This window comes from Gobius niger, assembly GCF_951799975.1.
Source record: "Gobius niger genome assembly, chromosome: 15".
NCBI lineage: Eukaryota > Metazoa > Chordata > Actinopteri > Gobiiformes > Gobiidae > Gobius > Gobius niger.
Window position 1 is genome coordinate 11,975,628 of NC_136866.1, and position 21,191 is coordinate 11,996,818.

Below are 21,191 nucleotides of genomic sequence, written 5' to 3' on the forward strand. Positions count from 1 at the left end.
CACTAGATGGCACTAATGTAACATGAGTAGGGCATAATACATAGCGATTACACACCTAATGTAGTTCTTCATAATATCTACATATAAATGTGACCTTATTAGTTTCTTCTTTTCTATAGAGAACCAAACAGATACTTCCTCAGAGGTGGATGTTTATACTCACAGCGGAGTTTGTCGACCAGTTTCCCTCCACAAAGCACTGACAGCATCGCTTTCACAGAGAGCACAGTGAGACGGCCCTCTGGATCACTGCAACACATGCAGATCATTAGTATCTGAACTGATATTTAATGAGAGCCAATATGTGCTTAATTACTTTGAGTTAGAGTATCTGCCTTATCATTAAATAAAAACACATATTCCTGAAGCAGTTTTCCTCAAATCTACAGCAGCATAATGCCATTGTGCTATTGTAAAAGCCCATATGTTTTGTACACTGTTTTTAATAGAACTGTACTGTAAAACAGGAGTAACATGCAGTACATGTTGTAATGTACTACATATTGCATACAGTAGCAGGCAGAAATAGCTCCTATGTTGTCCAAGTGCTAATTACATTTTTGGCTGTGCCTCACTGCCTTTGTGACTAAGTATGAACATTACAAAGTGCTGACAAGTGTCCGTGAGATGCCCACCTGTCCACGGCGGCCAGTATGAGCTGCACCAGCAGCACTGTGCTCTCTCTGGGGTTGATGGTGTGAGTGGTGGGCAGGCGTTTACTGAGCTGGTTGAACAGAGAGGAGACCAAGTTCTCCAGACGAGTGACCGAGATACCAGCGTGCAACTCCACAGCGTTCAGACCTGCATCACGTACCGCCTCGATCACATGGTAAATGTCGATCAAGTGCACTAGGGATGAAGAAAGTTCAAGTATTATCAAAAAAATACAGAGAATGTGAACTCAAAAGTCATCACAAACAGGTGCTTGTTTCATAAAAAAACTGCCTGAAAACAACCCTCAAAACTATTGCATTATTCCATCATAAAAATACAGTATAAATAAATATGGCGGTGGTAGACAGTGAATGAGACTTACAGTTGCATCTTTTCTGCAGAAACCTGAGTTTGCAGGCCGTTCGATATGTTGACAGTACAATGGCATCAAAGTTCTGTTCCCCTGCGATGAGACAAAACAAAATGTCAGTAATGGACACCGAGGTTTCATTCACTCGCCTCCCTGCAGACCTCCACATCACAGAAGACTTTTGATTCTTTCCACATATTCATTGTATTAAAGTGACTCACCAAGCTCCACCAGGATCTGCCGGTCGTCCACCTCTGGCCCCCGCCCCCGATCTCTCAGCCCCCCCTCCTCCATCCTCACCATCCTGCAAACAAAACACACACGAAAATGCATCTAGCTTTTGTTTATCAGTGTTAACATTAAGTACAATGGTATACAGGAAAGGTTAACAGCAAAGATGAGTCTCCAAGTCTATGCACAGATGAGAGAATATCTTTATATCTCTATCTTATAAAGGGGAAACTGAAATATACAGGAATGATATAGGAATATAAATCGAAACACGGTCTCATCCCTGTGATGATTTAGGTGATTCCATTATATCGTGATGTTGTGGTTTTTCAGTTTAGTGCCATTACAGACACTTCTCCTTCAATTGGTCGGTCTCGTCAAGCTCTGAGTGAGTGACAAGCAAATACAACCAATCACAGCTAAGTGTGAACCCTCAGAAGCAGCAGACTTTAGTTTAGATACAATCACAATTACATTTAAATAGGGATCTAGGCTCTAAGAATATCTGAACAAGAAGGAAAAATATCTTCACCTTAGTCCTAACATAGTATTAAGATCACGACCACATCCTGTATGTTGCTAACTGAAAGATCTCAAACTAATGAAAAATAGGAAATTAAAAACTAAATATAGACTCAATAAACACATTAAGAAAAAAATACTTAGGTTTAATAAAATACCTCGGTACCAGTGGCCAAAAACCTCCCTGGTCAGTCACACGGATTCCTTGTGGTTGAACAAAAGTGTTCAGTAAAACAAATATACTTAGGTTTGTGGTTTTAAAATTTGACTCTAAAATAAACCTGCCACAGTTATTCCACAGCTTAAACTAACATAGCTCTCTCCCTCCTCTCCAGCAGCGTTCGGGTAAGTAATATTGTTAAAAGGTAAAAAGACATATCTTTAGATCTGGACTGAGAAAGTCTGAGAGCATCGTGGTATCGCTCTTTTGACTCGACACAAAAAGCTTTCGGGCAAATCCAGCACCTTGTAACTGTAGCTTCAAATGACGGCACGCCCTTTTGGACACACACAGACCATATCAAGTTCAAGGCCATTCAAGGATGGGCTTGTAAACAAACAGCTGAGGTAACCTGAGCTCACGCCGAGCATCGTGAGATATTTGCAGCAGACATGGAGTTAAAAAGGTATCGTCCTAATATTGCCTTTGGTTTTGACTAGAGGATTTTGAATGTGTCAGGCTGTATATTGGAGCTGATGTCATTTGTTTGACTGGCATTGCCTTTACACTTGCTTTTTTCTGTTTTAAATTTTGAACATTTGGGAAAAGACTGAAATATGAGCTGTTGCTAGTGCAGTAGTCGTATGCATGATAGCATTTTGAAGCGGGAGTATATACATTATACTATAACTTAAATCATTGTGAAATGCATCCATCCAAATCTCTAGCCTGTCTAGCGCCAGCCAAAATATCACAAGTGAGCAGTTGGAAATGATTCGAGCGCACAAAGCAGCATGGGTATTCCCAGGCCACCAAATCTCTCCAATTCTGTGTCACTACTCTGATGGTTAAAGTGCATTTGACAGGTTTTAATGCTTTTGAAAATGTGACTTATTTAGATCAGTTGCATAATTACAGCAATGCACGGCAACAGTTTAAAATTGTTGTCCTTTTTCTATTGTCGGTGTCCAATAAGGAAGTGAAACTATAAACATCACAAAAATTGTAAAACTAAACAAAGCTAGGTACAAACTAGCAAAAGTTAACTTGACTATGTTTTAGCAAAAAAAATTGTCTAACGTGTCATATTAAAGGGCTGAGTAACATGTTGGATTATATCAATGCTAACAACACAACACAAGCTCCTAATGGCCTGCTCCGTCCAGAAAATTGTGTTTTTGAGCACCTAATCCGTCTAAATCTCATATTTGGCTGCCTTTAGTCAACGTCTCCATGGACATGAATAAAGTTACAGTAATTTTTTTTTCAACTATAAAAGTATAAATAATAAAATAATGCTTGTAGTTATTTATAAATGATTAAATGTTACGTGATGTGGCTTTTAGTTAAAAATGTGCAGTCATAGCATGATATATTACACTGAAAAGCGTATTTGACCATATAGTGACCCAACAGCTGTACGAGTGGTCAGCATGGCGTCTTTACTTTCTATCACAGTGGCCCCTACAACTCTCAAGGATCAATTATTTTGCAGGTTTTCTAGTGAGCAATGAAAATCTAATAGACACTCTAAAAATAATTGATCCTGGAGCATCACAGGGGCCACTGTCATGCTAACCACTCGTAGAGCCGCTGGGTCATTAAAAGCTCAAATACTCATGAATAAAAAGTGCTTTTTTTTATAAAGAATTCCATGATGCATCCTTAAATTTAAAAAAAGAAAATAAATTATCAGATGATAGAGATGACTCCATTCAATGTGGATCTCTATGGCAACAGAGGCACCCCCCCCCCCACACACGCACACTTTACACTATGACACGGCTTGTGCACATTCCTGAGAGGATTTCAAAACCTTCCCAGGAGACTTGGGCTTCACTCAGACAAAAGACCTCGAGAGTCCTCCCCTCTCGCCCTCTCTTCCTCTCACTCACACTGTTGGCTGGTGGCACTGCTTCTCCCTCATGCCTCTCCACAGCTGTTTCACTTCCTAAGTCTCTCAAATTCTAGTTCATCCTCTATATAGACTTCTGACAGCTGAATTACATAAGTCCCTGATCTGCTATCATTCTATGAAAAATCTCACACAACAATCATCAACTGTACTGCATGTAACCACTCTTATCGGCAACTTCAAAAAACCCAATATACAGCAGCTGTCTTAGGTTAGATAAACCTTTGAGAACATTTCCTGTCATTTAACCACAGCAGCGCAGTGGCAAACTCTCGGCAGTGGCTTCTCTAGAAAGTTAAAGTAAAGATGGAGTAGTGAATGTGTTTGTTGAGCTCATGTTCTTTTTTAAAAACAGCCGAACGCACTGGATATAAATAACGCTTATCCCTATACGTGTTACCACCGCTTCCCAAAGTCACACTGTTCACCGCATTTAGCCGCACCGCTGCCGCCGCCGATGACTAAACTGTTATTTCCAGAGATAACTGCATCCTGTCTCCCGTGCGTCTGTCCGTCTGTCTGTGCACAGCTGATATGGATGAGCAGTTGCTTTGTCTATTTTTACTCCTGGCGTTTAAATCATTTGAGATGTGATTAACATAGTGCTGTGGCCGCTGCGTGTGTCGGGAGGTGGGAGGTATTTGAGCAACCACAGGGCCTCGGGCGGGGTCGGCACCAGACAGTTTGCTGCGAGGATGACAAGAGGTTAGATTGAAACACGGATATTGATGTGATTCATTTTTGTTTCGAGTGCAGCGTCGTTACTCATACTCAAGTGGCCGCTCTGAAGCACTCGTTTTTACAATACGTCCCATTGTACTCGAACTCCCACAGGTTTTATCTCACCCACGGGGGACAGACTACGCAACCATCCCAGACTTTCCTTTGAAGACATAATTCTACAGCTCGTAAAAGTGACCATTGTTTCACTCCAAGTATGAGGACGATATCACTACATCAATTTTGTACTGTAATTGTTTTGATCTGTTCCAATGCATCATAAATCAGCCTGGCCTGTCAGGCTAATTGACATGAATAAACTGAGTCTTGTGCCAAAATGATTGCAGCAGTGATGAAATATAAAATAGACACAATTTCATTCTGATACATTTTGTGCTCCCATTTAAAGGCTTTCATGGTTTGTAGTTTCAATTGTTAGTTGTGTATAAACTGATTTTTAACTTTCCTAGCACATTTCTAACATCCCATTTCATTTCGGGGATATGTTTATAAGCTGGTCTCACAGTGGTTTCGGGGTCACTGACACAATAATGCTAACAAAAATGTGCCTGCTACTTCTAGTGCTAAAAAACCTTTTCAGTTAGAAGCACAGCGTCTTTACCGCGTAATGAAGTGTGTACAGCAATGAGGGCCACAGATCGTTGGTCAGTCAAGTCAAACAGTCAACTAGAATAATTTTTTTTAACTTTATTTAAGCTTGAAACCATTAAGCTCTGTCTCATTATTATTAAATATCAATATAATCAATATAAACGGGTGATGAATGAAGTGAAACTTTGAACTGTGTGCATTTAGCAGAGGTTTAAACCAAGCACCAAACCTTTATTTAGGTGTGTGTGACCTTAATGCCAGCTCTGTCTCACAATAAAATGTCAGGTTTTTAAAGTTTTAATTGTATGGAATTATTGAACTTGTCATAAAAGCAACAAGAAGCCTGAGGGCCACCAAAAACTGATCGCACTTTGGGCACCCTTGCTTTACACAAACGCCTTTACTTTAACCATTTACTGAAGGATGACAAAAGTAATTTCATTCCACAACCAGGGAAAATATGAGGTGCAGGGCCTTTAAGATTGATCTTGAGAAATAAGGGTGTCTTCTTGGTCAACACATGAACTGTTTTTTAGAAGGTTAGACAATTGACAGTTTTACCATAGCTTATCATAGCAACATTTACAACTCAAGTCAAAGCACATAGACGATTAAAAGTGGTTGTTGATACTGCACAGACAGGACGCAACACTTTTTGTCAGACCTATTACAGTTTTGTTCTTTTAGTAAGACAGAAGGTGACGTGTCGTAGGCAGCTAACAAGGGTTTTCCGTGCTGAAAGTAACAAGTACCACCGCTGGATCAGGAAACGTGCGCCAACATCTATGAACCGGGACGACGGAGCGTACACCTTATCCCACACCTGGGATGCCGTATTGGAGAAGGCGCCAGTCAGTAGGGGGGCGTAAGCTTCCCCTACTGACTGGAAAATCCATGTAAGCTGCCTACGACACGTCACCTCCACCACCAGGTGACGCTTCTGAGGAAGATCACAGGAAGGGATTGAAACTAGTAAAGCAGGTAAACTATACCTTCTGTCTTACTAAAAGAACAAAACTGTAATAGGCTTTACCTAAGAAGACAGTATAAACCTTTTACAAAGACTTTTTGTCAGAATATGCAGCTTTTCTAACAGACTCAAAAGAGAATAAGCAATTTACTTTATTATAAGTGTAAAATGTTAGGTACAGAGCCTTAAATTAGTGAAAAGGGTTATGTGCTTTGTAACCACTAACCAAACAATGACAAAATAGTTATCCATTACTCTTTTTCTCTTAGTGTGCCCAACAGTTACATTGCAAAACAATTTCCAATGAATCAGCGATAGCCCGTTCATAACTCCCTCTCCAGCTGGCTTCATGTGTTTCTGTGTGCCTGACAAACTCTCTCCTGTTGCACCACACTGTTTTATAGTCGCCGACATTTGCCGAGCTTCACAGAGACAAACAGGCAAACAACACACAGCGCTCTTAATACTTCCCAAATACGAAGGCACACTCTGGCGGTTTACTCGGAGCCTCGGCCTGATTTACAGCTAGGGGAAACAGCCAGATATACAAAGCCCGTGCAGTGGGAGGGAGGGGTGCACCGTACCTCTCTGTGTCAGGGGGTCGCGCGGGACAGGAGGGGCCTCAATGGGACGGCTGAAAACAGGGGCAAAGAAGAGAGAGAAGTAATTAGACACGGCCTTTTCAGTCCAAAGACGAACGAGAGAAAAGGTCAATGGAGAGAGCACTAATAAGGGCAGTAAACAGCGCTAAATGGGGGCTGTATTTTACATCTTGGTGCACTGGTTGGACGTGTGCCTTTGTGCCTGATCCGAGGGAGTTATAATTAGTTAAAGAGCCCACAGACCCAGTATATACAGTCATTGTGTCAACTCGACCCCAATGTCTGTGTACACTGGTGTGTGAGTGTGTGAGTGAATGGGTAAACTATAGTAATCTATATATATTGAAACCATTTACCATTACTATTACATGACTCGTGATCGAGCATTATCAATCAGTGCATTACAGTTGTTGTCACCACATAAGCTTTGAATTTAGTGTCATCCCCTCTCAAAGTCCTGAGATGAATTTTTCAACGCCTTTGACCTGGGCATTGCTCTAGTTCCTCCTGTCACTCATATGTAGGCACTGTGTGAGTCTGTAGGGGGTCCGTTTCACACAGACCACCCAAACACTGTAGGGTTACCGCACATAACTACTGCAGTCACACTGTTTCACCAATAACATACACCGCAAGTATCCACTTAGATTCGACAAACTGATCCGGGAGCTGCTGTAGTTTGTCAGGTCTTACACTATGTGCCCAAAGAATGAGAATCAGCTGACAACCTAAACATCCTGAATGACCAGGTTATTCCATCATTAGAGTTCTTCTCTCCTCATCATGGCACAATATATTCCAAGATGACAGAATTCTTCAGGCTCACACTGTGAAAGACTGGTTCAGAGAGCATGATCCTTTTCACGCATGGCAAAGTCCAGATCTTAACCCCATTGAGAATCTTTTTTCAACAACACAAGGATTTTTTGACATGGCAGTGGCGTTTTGTTACATCACCACAGCAAATGTGTGCCGTAATCAAAACTAAAGGTGATCCAACATAATATTAGAGTGTGTGACCTTATGGCGACTTTTTTTTTATTCCAGGCAGTGTATCAGCAGCATCTTCCTGTTTAACTTTATGTTCTTTCGTTCATCCATAATTCTCCTCTTTGGGTTTTGCCTCGTGATTAAGCCCACATACTGTATGATAGGCACTTTGCAGGGGGGGCGTGAGTTCCCTTTCTACTTCCAACCTGTGACTGTTTTACTTCTCTTAACTTCTCGCTTAAGGGTCCTGACCATCAAAGCCTATGGATGGGGGGAAAACTGCCCTGTACATCACTACTCCTCTTCACATGTTCAAATCATCTTATCATCTAGAAAACATCACAGCCAGCCCTTTCATTTCCAACCCTAACCTATCCATAGACCAGAGAACCTTGAACTCCCCTCCAAACCATGATAAAGGTTTTGTGACCCACAGCCTTGCTCCTCTGCATCTCACCTGATGGATCAGACCACACAACACACCTTCACTCCCCATCTCTCCATCACTCATCACTTGTTCATTAAACCTCCCTCCTTAGAAAACGTGCGATAAACACTGACCACTGCAGCACCATAGAAGACCTCTGCCCTCGTTGTTAACCATCAGACTCTGGGCCTTGTCAAATCCTTATGCCTTCTCAGCTCTCTTCGTATATATGAATCTCCTGAGTGGTGGAGCATCTAGCAGGCTAAAGGTTACTCAACAGGCTGTTGACTGTCCAGCGTAGTCCGCAGACAGTTGAGGCATGCTGCAGCTGCTCTCCATTCTCACAGGGGCTCTGACAGCTCTGCAGCCTATGCTCATGACTGATATATACTGTACTGGACTGTAACTTTAGACCCTTAAATACCTGAGCGCTATTTATCCTCCTCACGACCCGCCCAACATGTAGTGCACACAAGGAGGAGAGGGCAAAATGAGGGTTATAGGGCCGATCCAGGAAATTGAAAAATCAAGATGGCAACAAAAGGTTAGACTGTAAAAGCTGTGCTCTTAATGAAGTTCAGTGACATCATCGTCGTGTTTTTAAGTAGCCCAGCGCACCTGTTTTAACCCCGATGATTATTACATACTGTTAAAGAACTTCAGCTGTATGACTGGAATCTAGTCCAAGAAGACGTCACAAAAAGGGGTAACTCATCTGTGCCAGTCCCAAGCCAGGATGAATGATGAATGAAAAGGTTGGCAGGCCAGACCCGTGACCCTTTGGCTGTCCTTTTCAAGTAGACTTATCATCCGGCCCTACTTCTTCCACTACTTGACTGGCTCACTTTTCAAAGTATGCCACAGTGTCTTGTTTTCCATTGATAATAAATTACAAGATGGTAACTACTAACTTAACGAAAATATAACTAATGACCCATTAAAGCAACGATTTTACGAACAGCTTGAATTGAAAGTTAAAACTCTCGGGCCCCGCCGGTATCTCCTGTCTGGCTTCTGACCTTAGACCTCTGTTACCATGGCGAGGACCCCAGGGTTGTCGCTGGGCAGGTAAAAACAGAAGTCACAAATCTCTGGTTACACCCTTTTAAGAGGAGCGTTTAGGACGACCGGCGCGAGCAGCAGAGAGTTAAACTTGTAGACCTGACATAGATGGTGTTGTGTTGTTGTCACTGTCTCCACACTTAAAATAGGCTCTTAAACATACATAGCAAGTGTTGGAGCCATTTCAGCCACGTTTGATCCACCTGCCACCGTGTGGCGCTGTGTGTGTGTTTACATAATTACCTGCCCTATATAAAGGCCGAGGAAGGCGCACTCAGGTGTTGCAGTATGGAGGCATACATCTTTTTGACCGTGTCTATGGAGTTGGAAATCTGTATACTTGTTGATGGCTGTGAGGTATGCCAAATAAACCTTTGAAAATACAGTATCAAGCGACGATTTGTTTTGGAAGACACGCGTCCAAGACGCCTAATTACTGTAGCCAGAGCGGAACTTTGCATAGGGCAAATCCTGGCCGCTACATTTGTCAAAAAGATAGCCTCGGGCACCGGGCGTACAGAGCTTGCGCCGGCTGTAAGAGGCACAGCGCGGTTTCCTGGAGTGGAGTGGACCCACCAACTACCGTGGCGGTGATCGTCGCGAGGTCTACGGCGAACCGGCGGACTGTTGGCGGGAGGAGGAAGAGCAAGGAAGGGGACTGTATGTGCGTCCTCTACCAGGAACGGTGGTGGCGACTGGCGCGGGACGGGCTCTGCGCGGGAGCTTGGATCACGAGGGAGCGGCCCGCAGTGGAAGCCTGCCACGCCACGCATTTCGGAGACTACACGAAGCAAAGGCAGATCACCCACCTGGTATGCAACTTCGTGAGTTCGATCGTGGAAGCACAGTTTCTTAATAATGGCACAGGAAAAAATGAATGCGTTTTGGGAACGGGACAGAGAGTGCACTGTAAAATTGAACACTGCAAAAAATGCACACTTTCTGTTTGAAGAATATGAAGTGGATTGGAAGGGGCCAGCTATCTTTGTCCCTCTAATGGCTGTCTGTGAAGACACAGGGGCCAGTGATGGCTTTGATGAGGTGGACTGGGAAGGGCCGGAGATATTTGTTCCACAGTGTGTTGCCTGTGACGATACAGGGGCCGGTAACTCCACAGAATTGCAACCTTCACTTCCTGATGTTGATCAGAAGGACACTCTGGTCAGATTGGACTGGGAAAATGGATCACTGGTCGACCAATCTACTGCTGAGGTGGTTGCTGCTGGCTCTCTCAAGGATAAGGAGCCAGAAAAGAACATCGTGAACAAGGACTGTTTCAACGCAGAGAAAATGTTTGTGTTTGTAGCTATGATGTTCGCACAAACTCCTGTAGAACCCACATGTGTGAAAGGTTGCTCAATGAACTCTGAAATCTGTACCGTTGCCATGTTGACCTGTTTTATGTTCTTGCTTGTTGGACAGACCCACAAACTAGTCCAAGTTAAGCAATACAAAACCTTCAAAAGGAAGAAATGGAAATTCATTTACTAAGATAATTAGGATGCAAAACTCCACGCTAATGTGAAAACTACTGACATGATTTTGGAATTTGGATTGAATTTAATGTCTGTATAAAGTAAACTGTTGTTGAAAATGTAAATGTATGAAATGTATTTGTTGTGGCTCCATTTTAAGTTGTGTATTTGTATTAGTAATTGCTTTAGCATCTGGCTTAAGCAATTAAGGGGCCGGTGTGTTGGAGCCATTTCAGCCACGTTTGATCCACCTGCCACCGTGTGGCGCTGTGTGTGTGTTTACATAATTACCTGCCCTATATAAAGGCCGAGGAAGGCGCACTCAGGTGTTGCAGTATGGAGGCATACATCTTTTTGACCGTGTCTATGGAGTTGGAAATCTGTATACTTGTTGATGGCTGTGAGGTATGCCAAATAAACCTTTGAAAATACAGTATCAAGCGACGATTTGTTTTGGAAGACACGCGTCCAAGACGCCTAATTACTGTAGCCAGAGCGGAACTTTGCATAGGGCAAATCCTGGCCGCTACAGCAAGAGTCCCAACCCCCGCTTTGACCATGATCTTGACCAACTGGTTTTTGCTACTCAATATTAAGATTTTTCAGATTTCTTTTACTTTCATAACTTGTATTTCCAGCAGCGTCATTGCAAAAGGACGAGCAAAGTGTTGGAGAAAGATTAGTCAGATGGAAGTTTCGAGGATTTAAAGGGTTGTACTAGAGTGAAAACCAAAAGGAAAGACATTGGAATGTGGACAATGGATGCGGCCGAAGCAAATGGAAGAAGAAGACTGCAAGGAAAGTTCACACACAAGAAAGAGACAACTGTGAAGTGAAAGCAAAATGATACATGATTCTGTTATTTTTCAAAAAGTAGAAAAGGGAAAAGTGGGGCGTGCACAAGTATTCATACAGCATTTTTCTGGATTTATAACATTCCTAATGACTGCAAGAATGTTCACACCTTTAAATAAAGGCCACCTGTGTGTAATCTACTCTCAGTATAGCTGTTCTTTTAGGGCCTCAGAGCTATGGCCGGAGTGTATTGGTCACTAAACAACATCATGAAGGCCAAGGAGCACCAGAGAGGTCTGGGATAAAGTTGTGGAGAAGTTTAAAGCAGCGTTAAATTATACAAAGATTTCCCAAGATTTGAACATCTCACGTAGCACTGTTCAAAATGTCAGCTTTTCTTTATTTCCAACACTATTTATATTGTGTGATTCTCATTGAAGACATTAAACTATAAAAAAAAAAAACACAAGGGATTATGTAGGAGGGTGACATAACTCAAAATATGTTTTATATTTGAAATTCTTCAAAATTGCCACCCTTTATTCTTGGCAATTTCTCAATGAGCTACATATAATAATCACCGGAGATAGTTTAACAGAAAAATAAATAAAATAAATACATAAAAAATATTAAATATACCCACCCACATGTATTCAGCAACAGCATTACCATAAATATAATAGTGTCTACATCTGAGGACACATTCATATCTTCAAATCAAAAGTTAAAGAGACACCGGAAACGCAAACGGAAATGTGGAAAGTACATTCAGACGTACCCACAGCAGTACAGGAAGTCAACAAGCACTTACACAAGGAAACACTTTCTGTTGCAAAAAATGAAAATCATGACAAACAGTAAAATTCGTATGTGGGGTTAGCAAGACTTTAAGAAACGCCGCTTCACTGTGTGCGTCACTGTGTATGAGAGCAAACAAGCTGAACCACAAAGTGAGTAAGATCTGAGGTCAGCAGAGTCACAAACGAGAGTCAGGTTTTAATAAAAATGCGGCTCCTGTGAAATTATATGAAGCTGCAGAGAGGAGTGAGTCTTCTTCCTAATCATAGGTTTCTCGCTCACCAACACTGCAATGAAGCCACCCACCGCCAGCCACGAGATACGGGCACAGCACAAATCTACAGCCAATAAAGTCTTTCCATAGGAGGGGTTTGCGAAAACAAGAATACAGAAAATCTTAACATGCCATTTTCCGCCTACAAATCACTGCTGCTCTGGGGAATTGTTGAAATAACTATAATGTGTCAGATAAAGGTAATACTTTAGAAAAATACAAAGTCTGAATAAAAAGGAGAAAGAGCTATGAGAGTATATGAGGTAAAATTTAAAAGTGCATCATGTCATTTGCGGCTACACAATATCAGTGGTGGAAGAAGTACTCAATATTTTACTGAAGTAAAAGTGAAGATACAGGACCAAAAATGTACTTAAGGTAAAAGTCTAATACATTTTTTTTTACTTAAGTAAAGGTATGCATTGTAAAATGTACTTTATAGATTAACAGTAAATTGATTTAATGTGCAGGATTTTTTCTTTAAATCATTTGAATCAAATCAGGTCTAAACGAGTAAACCACCAACTCAGCTCAAAAACAGGAACTAAACCAGGTCTAAACGCGGACTAAACTAAACCAGATCCAAACTATGTCTAAAGGAATAAACCACTGAACCAAGTCTAAACTGGGACTAACCCAGTTCATCGTAGGGAGGTCACTTTGAAAATAAAAACTTTTACTTTTAACCTCATTTAAACATGTAGTGGAGTAGAATGTACAGCTACAGGCTCTAAAATGTAGTGGGTAGTAAGTAAGAGTAAAAAGTATTCATCATAAAATGTACTTAAGTAAAGTAAAAGTACCTATAATTTGCACTTTTTACTTGTACTGCACAAAATCACCAACTTATTATTATTGCAATGACGTATTGCAAGCAACCACGACGTTTCGCTGATCACTGATTTTCCATCTGACTGAGGTTTACACACATTTTGTTCACAGCCCAAATAAAACGTTCTGTTTTAGTTTTGATTTTCCTACAATAGTTCAATGTTTGCCTTGTTGTGTTGTTTTGGCATAATCTGAAGAAAAATCTAGTAATTCCAGAAACACAGGTCTTGAATATCACTACTATTGTTTTGTTTTGTCATTCTAGCCAATGTCTGAAGTATATTACATATTTATTAGTAAAAGAGACTATTAATGATTCATCCAAATAAGTGACATAACAAATCAGATGACAAAGTTAATCTGCCTGTCTGGGAATAGCCAATACATTTTAGGGTATTTGTGAAAGAGTTCAAAAGGTTAAGCTGTACGTTGTGTCATCCATAACAGTTTACCACTGCTCAGTGAGTCAGACTTGTCCAAGAAATGTGCTACGGAGTGAGTAAGACACTAGCCCACGTTTCCCCCCAAATGGACTGACCGCTTTTCCTGCCGTGGTTATGATTTGAAAAGTGGGCATGCCTTTGGAGAGTGCGCGTCATCGGTTTAAATGGAGCCCCGACACTCGGCTACGGGGCACAAACTCACACAGGGCCGGACTTTCCCCCTTCATTTATGGAAAACGACAACATTGTGGCTCATGAACTATACTTTGGGCTTTATATATGGGCTCAACTTTATTTCTGAATCTAACTTTTCTTTTGGGGAAGCTGACATCTGAGCGGCCATGTTGCCAAAAAAAAAAGGAAAAAAGTTTAACTCCCTGTTCACCTTGTTCCCCCGAATGAATGCGTAAGTCTGTCCACTCACCAAAACATTTCAACCTCTAAAAGTCATAAACAGGATATAACTGTGGCTATGATGTTTAATTACTGCTGTGTTTTCCTTAATAGGCGACACGACTCGGGTTTTACTCACCGGGGGGGACTATTTTCGGCAGGTATTCGTCGCCAAATAACATGAACAGCTTTTACGCACTTCTACGCAAATCTCCGCTTCCCTCTTTCTTATATCCTTTGCGTCCTCCTCTTTGGTCTGAACATCCCGCTGTGTCGTTTATTCCCGTAAAAAAGTCATATTTCCCCAAGCCTTCATAGCTGGCCCCCTCTCGCGTGTTGTTGCCGGGTGTGCTGCAGCCTCGACGAAGTGTTGGCTACTATTTTTGAAAGAAAGTCACTCCTCTGAGCGCTCCGTGCGTCCGCCCACCGCTCGCCCCTTTTGACAGCGACACAAAGGCTACAAACCCCGCTGATTAGCCCGCTCTATAGATGTAACGGGGCACTGTAACCAGCGAGCGCACGGGCTTTTGAAGGCTGCTGCTGCTGCTGTGAAGTTTGTTGGACTGTCTGTAGCGTTTGGACTCACAACTGGAGCACAGAGAAAAGCAATAGCGTCCAGATAGTTCAGAGCATTTATGGTTAGTCAAATAATCAATGATACAAAATAGTCTGTAAGATAGCCTATGAGCATAACTTCATCTTTGCGTAAATGCAAACTTTTTATACTTTAGTATGACCTTGACTTCACCCATGTAGGACCGTAGTCAATGTTGACACATAAAGGCAACATCTAGTTATGTAACCACAAAAATACATTACCTTTTTCAGTAACTAAGGAATATAACATATTACTCAGTCATTACATTTCAAATAACTCGAGTTACAAGTGCATTTAAATGTCTGAACAAATAATGTCCTCAAAACAAAACCCAAGAAACTGGGGGTAAGCGAAAGAGAAGGAAATCATAACTGCACTTTTGCTCGCGGACATTATTACTATTTCAGTTTAGATTTTGCCAAAAGTAACAAAAAAGTATCTCAAAGTAGTGTAACTCAGCTACATTTTTGAAACAGTAATATGTAATAGAAACATATTACATTTTTAGAGCTGTAATCACTAATAAACAATACATTTCCATTTTAAAGGAACTGGCTAGTTCCTATTCCTGTTTGGAGCTATAGGAATACATTGGGAGAGGCCAAATGCTAACAACATCTTTGGTCGTTTTGCGTGACTGAGGGCACACACAAAGACCAGACAGTTACGTTTCAACTCATCTAAGCTCAGGTAAGAGCATATCTCAGTATGTAAAAACAGTGGCCTGTTCCTTTAAGTAACTTGCTCAACACTGTTTGTAACATTGCAGTTTTCAATATTACACAAATCAACAAGGATTATTTTTAATTGTTGAGAAAAATATATATAGTTTTTTTACACTCATGAAAGTATGTATGACTGCTTTATAAAGTTCCAGGACTGCAAACCTTGTCATACATTATTCATATTACTATAACATAGTAACACAACATCAGACCAGAGGTATTGGTTTGTTAATCTCACGATATCAGAGACATTCCTTTGAACATGTCTGTTTTACGCTATGGCTTCCTCTGAGTTAATCAATGTCCTTTATTTTTACAGTAGTTTGAGCCGCTTCATTCTCCTCCATTTGTGAAATTCACCACAAAAGTGTAAGTGAGAGACAAAACCCACAATCCCCTGCCAAAACATCACTTTATATTGTACGACGTATACCAGCTTTATGCGATTAGGATGAGCTCAATGAAAAGAGTTCTTTATCTATTTATGAGGATGTGTAGATTGTGTTGAGTGAAGAGTTGTCTGTGCGGGACATTCTGTGCTCCGCTGTTATTGACTGCACAAATAGGACTGAGTGGACTTGAGACTGTGTTTATCTTACACTTAGATCCAAAGAGCCGTTTTTTCCCCCCAGAAACTACATACTTCTAATCTGCAATACGCATTTTTTTTTAGTATCAGCATCCAACCAGGACTGAATTAGATCTAAATGGGTATTATTTTTAAATGAGGCCAAAGCACATCCAAACCAGGACTAAACTACTATTTGTTAGACTTCCTTTCTCTACCAAGAGCCACCAGAGCAAGTCTAAAGAGGCACATGTTGCTCTGTGTGGCTGATACCTGACCTGTAGTTTTTGCTGTTGGTAGCACTTACAGTATAGAAACTTTCAAAAACATCATAGGCATGTAGTCTTTTCGAATATCGAGGAATATACATGCACAGCCACACCATTCAAGACGATAAGCTGTAAACAAATGCACTGATTGTCGTAAATAGGTGTGTTTGCTTTGTATAAACTAAAAGGGCAAGAACAGACTCACAAAATACAGTGTTTCCCTGAGTTCTGTAACACTGGAGTGAGCGGGGGAAGCCCATCACGTCAATGCTTACGTTCGCTTGTTCAAAGTGTGGCGCAACACGCACTGATATAACTGCAGATCAGAAAATTCTACACTAAATAGATCTGAGCTGCACCGAATCGGGATTTCAAAATGAGCGAGGAGAAATGGAGACTGTTTTTTGAAGTGGCTGTTATCTGCATTGTCCTCCAGGTAAGGCATGTTCAACCCTGGATGTCGTTAGTGTCTACTTTTCTGATATCAAAGCTCAGAACATTTAACATCTAAACTTGCAATTAATATCTTGTTTCCCTTGTCTATTGCAGATCCAAAGAAGCTCCTCATGCCACGTCACTGGAACTGTGGCTTCCTGCGCTTTCCAGAACCTCAACTCAGTTCCTGCACTCCCTCCTCACATCACCCACCTGTTTCTAGAGATGAACCAAATCCGCGAAATCTCAGCCACTTCCCTGTCCCGCCTCCCCATGCTGCGGCAACTCGACCTGGGAGATCAGCGCGCTCCCCTCGTGATCCGCGACAACGCTTTCGCCAAGCAGACCAACCTGACCAGGCTTGTGCTTGGCTCGAATAGGAATCTCTATCTGGAGCCACTGGCCTTTGCGGGACTGTCCAACTTGAGATTTTTAGACCTGGGTTACTGCAATTTGAATGAAACTCTTCTCAGCAGCAGTATTTTGGAACCACTGGCATCTTTGGAAACACTTGACCTTTTCGGTAATAACATTAAGAGGCTCCGGCCCGCGGAGCATTTCACAAACATGACCAATTTGAAAGATTTGACTCTGAAATTGAATCCACTTGATCAGATTTGCGAGGAGGACGTCGCAGCTTTTACAGGGGCCAACTTCAGGCTGGTGAGTCTGAATAGCGTGCGGCTTGGGGAAATGTCAAGTGAAGGCTTTGATTGGGAGAAATGTGGCAACCCTTTCAGAAATATGACATTTGAGACTCTGGACTTTTCAAACAACTATTTGAGTTTGCAAAGTCTGAAGCAGTTTTTCATGGCAATACAAGGGACAAGAATTGGCAAGCTTAAACTGTCTGGGCACTACGGTAAGGGGTTTTCATTCAACAATCTCCCAGATCCGGACAGCGAGACATTCAGAGGCTTAAGGGACAGTGAGCTGCAGCAGTTGGATCTGTCTGAGAATAGGATTTTTGCATTGCAGCGTGGAGTCTTCAGCCCATTCAGGGATGTCAGAATCATTGATGTGTCACAAAACAATGTCAACCGTATTCATACAAATGCCTTTGATGGCCTTCAGGAAAATTTGCTATTGCTGAACCTGTCCCACAATCTGCTTGGAGAGATTTACTCCTATTCTTTTGCTTCTCTGACCAACTTGAGAGTGCTAGACTTGTCCCACAACCACATCGGAGCACTTGGGTTCAACACATTCAATGGGCTGAACAACTTGCGAGCGCTAATCCTGACAGGGAACGCCGTAAGGACTTTAGGTTCTCCTGCGCCTTTACCGAGATTGCAAATACTAAAGTTGGATGACAATAGATTACAGTCAGTCTACGGTATCGCACGATTTGCTCGTGCTGTAATGTACTTGGATGTGTCGAAAAACAGACTGACAAATTTGGGAGATGTGTACATGTTTTTGAGCGTGTTTAAAAACCTGCAGCATCTTCTCTATGGGCACAATCCAGTTGAAAAATGTATAGCACAGTCCCATATTGAACAAAATCAATTACAATCACTGCATCTTGACCACATCTCCCTGCAGTCCGTCTGGGCAACGGGCACATGCTTGGATTTATTCCACAAACTTGGACATTTGCGAGTCCTCGGCCTCGCCAACAACAACATCAGGACTTTGCCGCTCGGCGTTTTCAAGGGCCTTAAATCTATCCAGAACATCAACCTGTCTTCAAATTCCCTGACCACCATCCAGACCAGCGTTATCCCTCGAAATCTGCAAATGCTAAACATCGCCGATAACTTTATTGCAGAGCCTCAACCTGAAGTATTCCAAACACTCCGGGTCCTCGATCTGAGGATGAACCGGTTTCACTGTGGCCCAGGCCTGCAGAAGTTCATGACCTGGATCAAAGAGACCAATGTGACTTTGATGGGCGCCGTAGAGCAGTGGACATGTGAGTTTCCCTTGAGCTTGCAAGGTGTTTCTCTGGTGAATGTCTATGTTCCTGACGACAAACAGTGAATATATTACATTTGAGTACGAGTTTAGCTGTTGCAACTTGCAATTGCTATTATTACTCCAGTATCGAAAACAAGTTGCCCTGTAGACTATCACACTCACCTCTATTACTACACGTAAAAGAAGAGCCATTGGTAAAACTACTTCTGTAATATCGCACACTCTGCAGTAACATTTCAGACATACAGTACTACTGAGTCGACTCCGGTCGTTTAGAGCAGTGTTTTTCAACCACTGTGCCGTGGCACACTAGTGTGCCGTGAGATATTGTCTGGTGTGCCTTGGGAAATTATCCAATCTCACCTAGTTGTTTTTTTTTTTAAACAAATGCATTATTATCCACAAATAATGTACCGTTTTCGAGTGTCTATGCTGTCTAGTGATCGGCAGAGTAACCATATTATACTCTTCCATATCAGGTAGTTAATTTCTTTGAGACAAGAGATTTAGTGATGTATTGAGGCATTGTGGCTAGTGAGACTAAGTATCTGTCATAACTGCTGCAGCTCTACTGTCCTCCCAGAGCTCTGAGGTCTGCAGACCAGCTCCTTTTGTCTGTTCCTAAATCCAAGCATGTCTCCAGAGGTGACCGAGCCTTCTCAGTGTCGGCCCCTAAACTTTGGAACAGCCTTCCTCTACATGTGCGCTTGCCTCAGTCTGTAGAGGAGTTTAAAACCAAATTAAAAACTCATCTTTTTGCTTTGGCCTTCGGTTCTATGTAGACCAGACACAGTTTGTGCCTTTATATATTACCTGTGTTTAAGTTTTATTGTGATTATTGTACATATTGTTACTGTTCTTGTACAGCACTTTGGTCGACTGGTTGTTTTTAAATGTGCTTTATAAATAAAATTGACATTGACATTGACTATATGTTGTTCCTAGCCAAGACACTTTGATGAGAACATTTTCTGCTGGTGGTGTGCCTCGTGATTATTTCAATGAAAAAAATGTGCCTTGGCTCAACAAAGGTTGAAAAACAATGGTCTAGGGACTGCAGATGGAAATTAGCTCCAAGAGCTTAAGTCTGGTACAAAGTATCTTTTCATATACTGATTAATGCTCCTGTACACGGTCCCTGTAAAACAAAAAACAAAAAAATGAATATAATAAAGAAACCTATTGTACATGTTTTAGTCTAGTTTAACCTGAAATACCACGAGCGATGGTCAACCGAGAGGTGCTACCTCATGATGGATGTGAACATAGCATAGCAACATAAGATAACCATGCAGGAATGTGGAGGACCACGAATATGAACATTGATTTGACTTATTCATCAATAGGCTACATTTGCAAATGGTTAGAAGTAAAATCATATCACATTTTGTGTAAAATATTCAATGCATTCATTTCATTTTATTTCAAAAAAAATAATAACGCTCAAACAAAACAAAAAACAAGGGTAAGACAATGCAACATTATCTGCTTTTTGCAGTGTTAACAACATACTTTACTTCACAACAACAAAAAGTCAGGTACCTCAGCTTTAACTCCTCAGTGAACAGCACAGATTTATAATAAAAGGCATGTAATTTTCAAACGTCACCACCAGATGGCGACACATAGCAACCTGCGCAACGCGCGTTCTCGGAATCTCAGATAACGCTAATCATGGATGTTATTATACCTGCAAATACAACTGAGCTTGTAGCCCTTGAAGTACCTTTCTAAAACGCACACGTTCATCTTTCGTGGCAGAAAACGCCCACTTTAATCTGCTTACGTTTTGTTTTGTTTTGTTAAGAATAAAGTGAGCTCCCAAGGGAAACCGAGAAATCTTGAGCCATGGATCCCATTGATTTTCCACGTGGCAGCAGGTGCTCGAGCTGCTGTCTTTATCGGCCTTCTTCACCACATTGTATAATATTGTACACAGGGAAACCCCCATCCATCCCACTACCACATCCTCTGCCCCCTTACTCCAGGTTGTCATGGAAACAAGCCGCCCCGGCATCCTTTCATTTCCATATTTGGGTGTCACTTCCTCCTAGTCTCTGGATTCCAGCGTCCTTCCATCCATCCCCCAACAACATTCACAATATGATACAATATTGTGAACAACTTTAAACACGTACAACAGGAATAATTTGTGTCACCGAGTAATAAAACTATGCTGGACTTATTTGTACTAATGAAATATACACGGCAAAATGTTCCTCTTTGCTTCTCATTTTATTCATTTGCCCCCAAAAGCCAAAGTGCAGAACAGGATACAATGCATTTACTTACACCATTGCCATCTTCTTTTATACATAATCATCTTAAAATGGATAAAATCTTATAATTAAGCACATGTAAATTTATGCGCAACCATCACTACATCAATGGCATCACCATGAATAGATTATACAGCTACTACTTATTTAGAC

The 21,191-nt window shown here is 41.6% G+C and overlaps 2 protein-coding genes across 4 annotated transcripts in view; one reads left to right on the forward strand and one right to left on the reverse strand.

Annotated features, from left to right (window-relative positions):
• LOC306974445 (dystrobrevin beta-like) overlaps positions 1 to 14,665 on the reverse strand; it is a 31,275-nt gene extending 16,610 nt beyond the window's left edge. Inside the window, exons 1-6 of one of the 3 annotated variants that reach the window (XR_013793630.1) lie at positions 14,384 to 14,665; positions 6,739 to 6,788; positions 1,246 to 1,328; positions 1,037 to 1,117; positions 636 to 849; positions 164 to 249 (exon numbers count right to left, since the gene is read on the reverse strand). Coding sequence is in view for 2 of the 3 variants with exons in the window: in XM_079571691.1 (XP_079427817.1) it covers positions 164 to 249; positions 636 to 849; positions 1,037 to 1,117; positions 1,246 to 1,327 (463 nt within the window). In the remaining variant the exon portion in view is untranslated. The remainder of the gene's footprint in view (positions 1 to 163; positions 250 to 635; positions 850 to 1,036; positions 1,118 to 1,245; positions 1,329 to 6,738; positions 6,789 to 14,383) is intronic. The other 2 variants (XM_079571691.1, XM_079571692.1) reach the window with 2 other exon arrangements.
• Positions 14,666 to 16,956: 2,291 nt separating this feature from the next.
• Positions 16,957 to 18,926, forward strand: LOC306974852 (toll-like receptor 5). The gene has a single exon (XM_079572243.1). It carries the CDS (start codon positions 17,065 to 17,067, stop codon positions 18,820 to 18,822), a length of 1,758 nt encoding a protein of 585 aa, XP_079428369.1. The 5' UTR covers positions 16,957 to 17,064; the 3' UTR covers positions 18,823 to 18,926.
• The last annotated feature ends 2,265 nt before the right edge of the window (positions 18,927 to 21,191 follow it).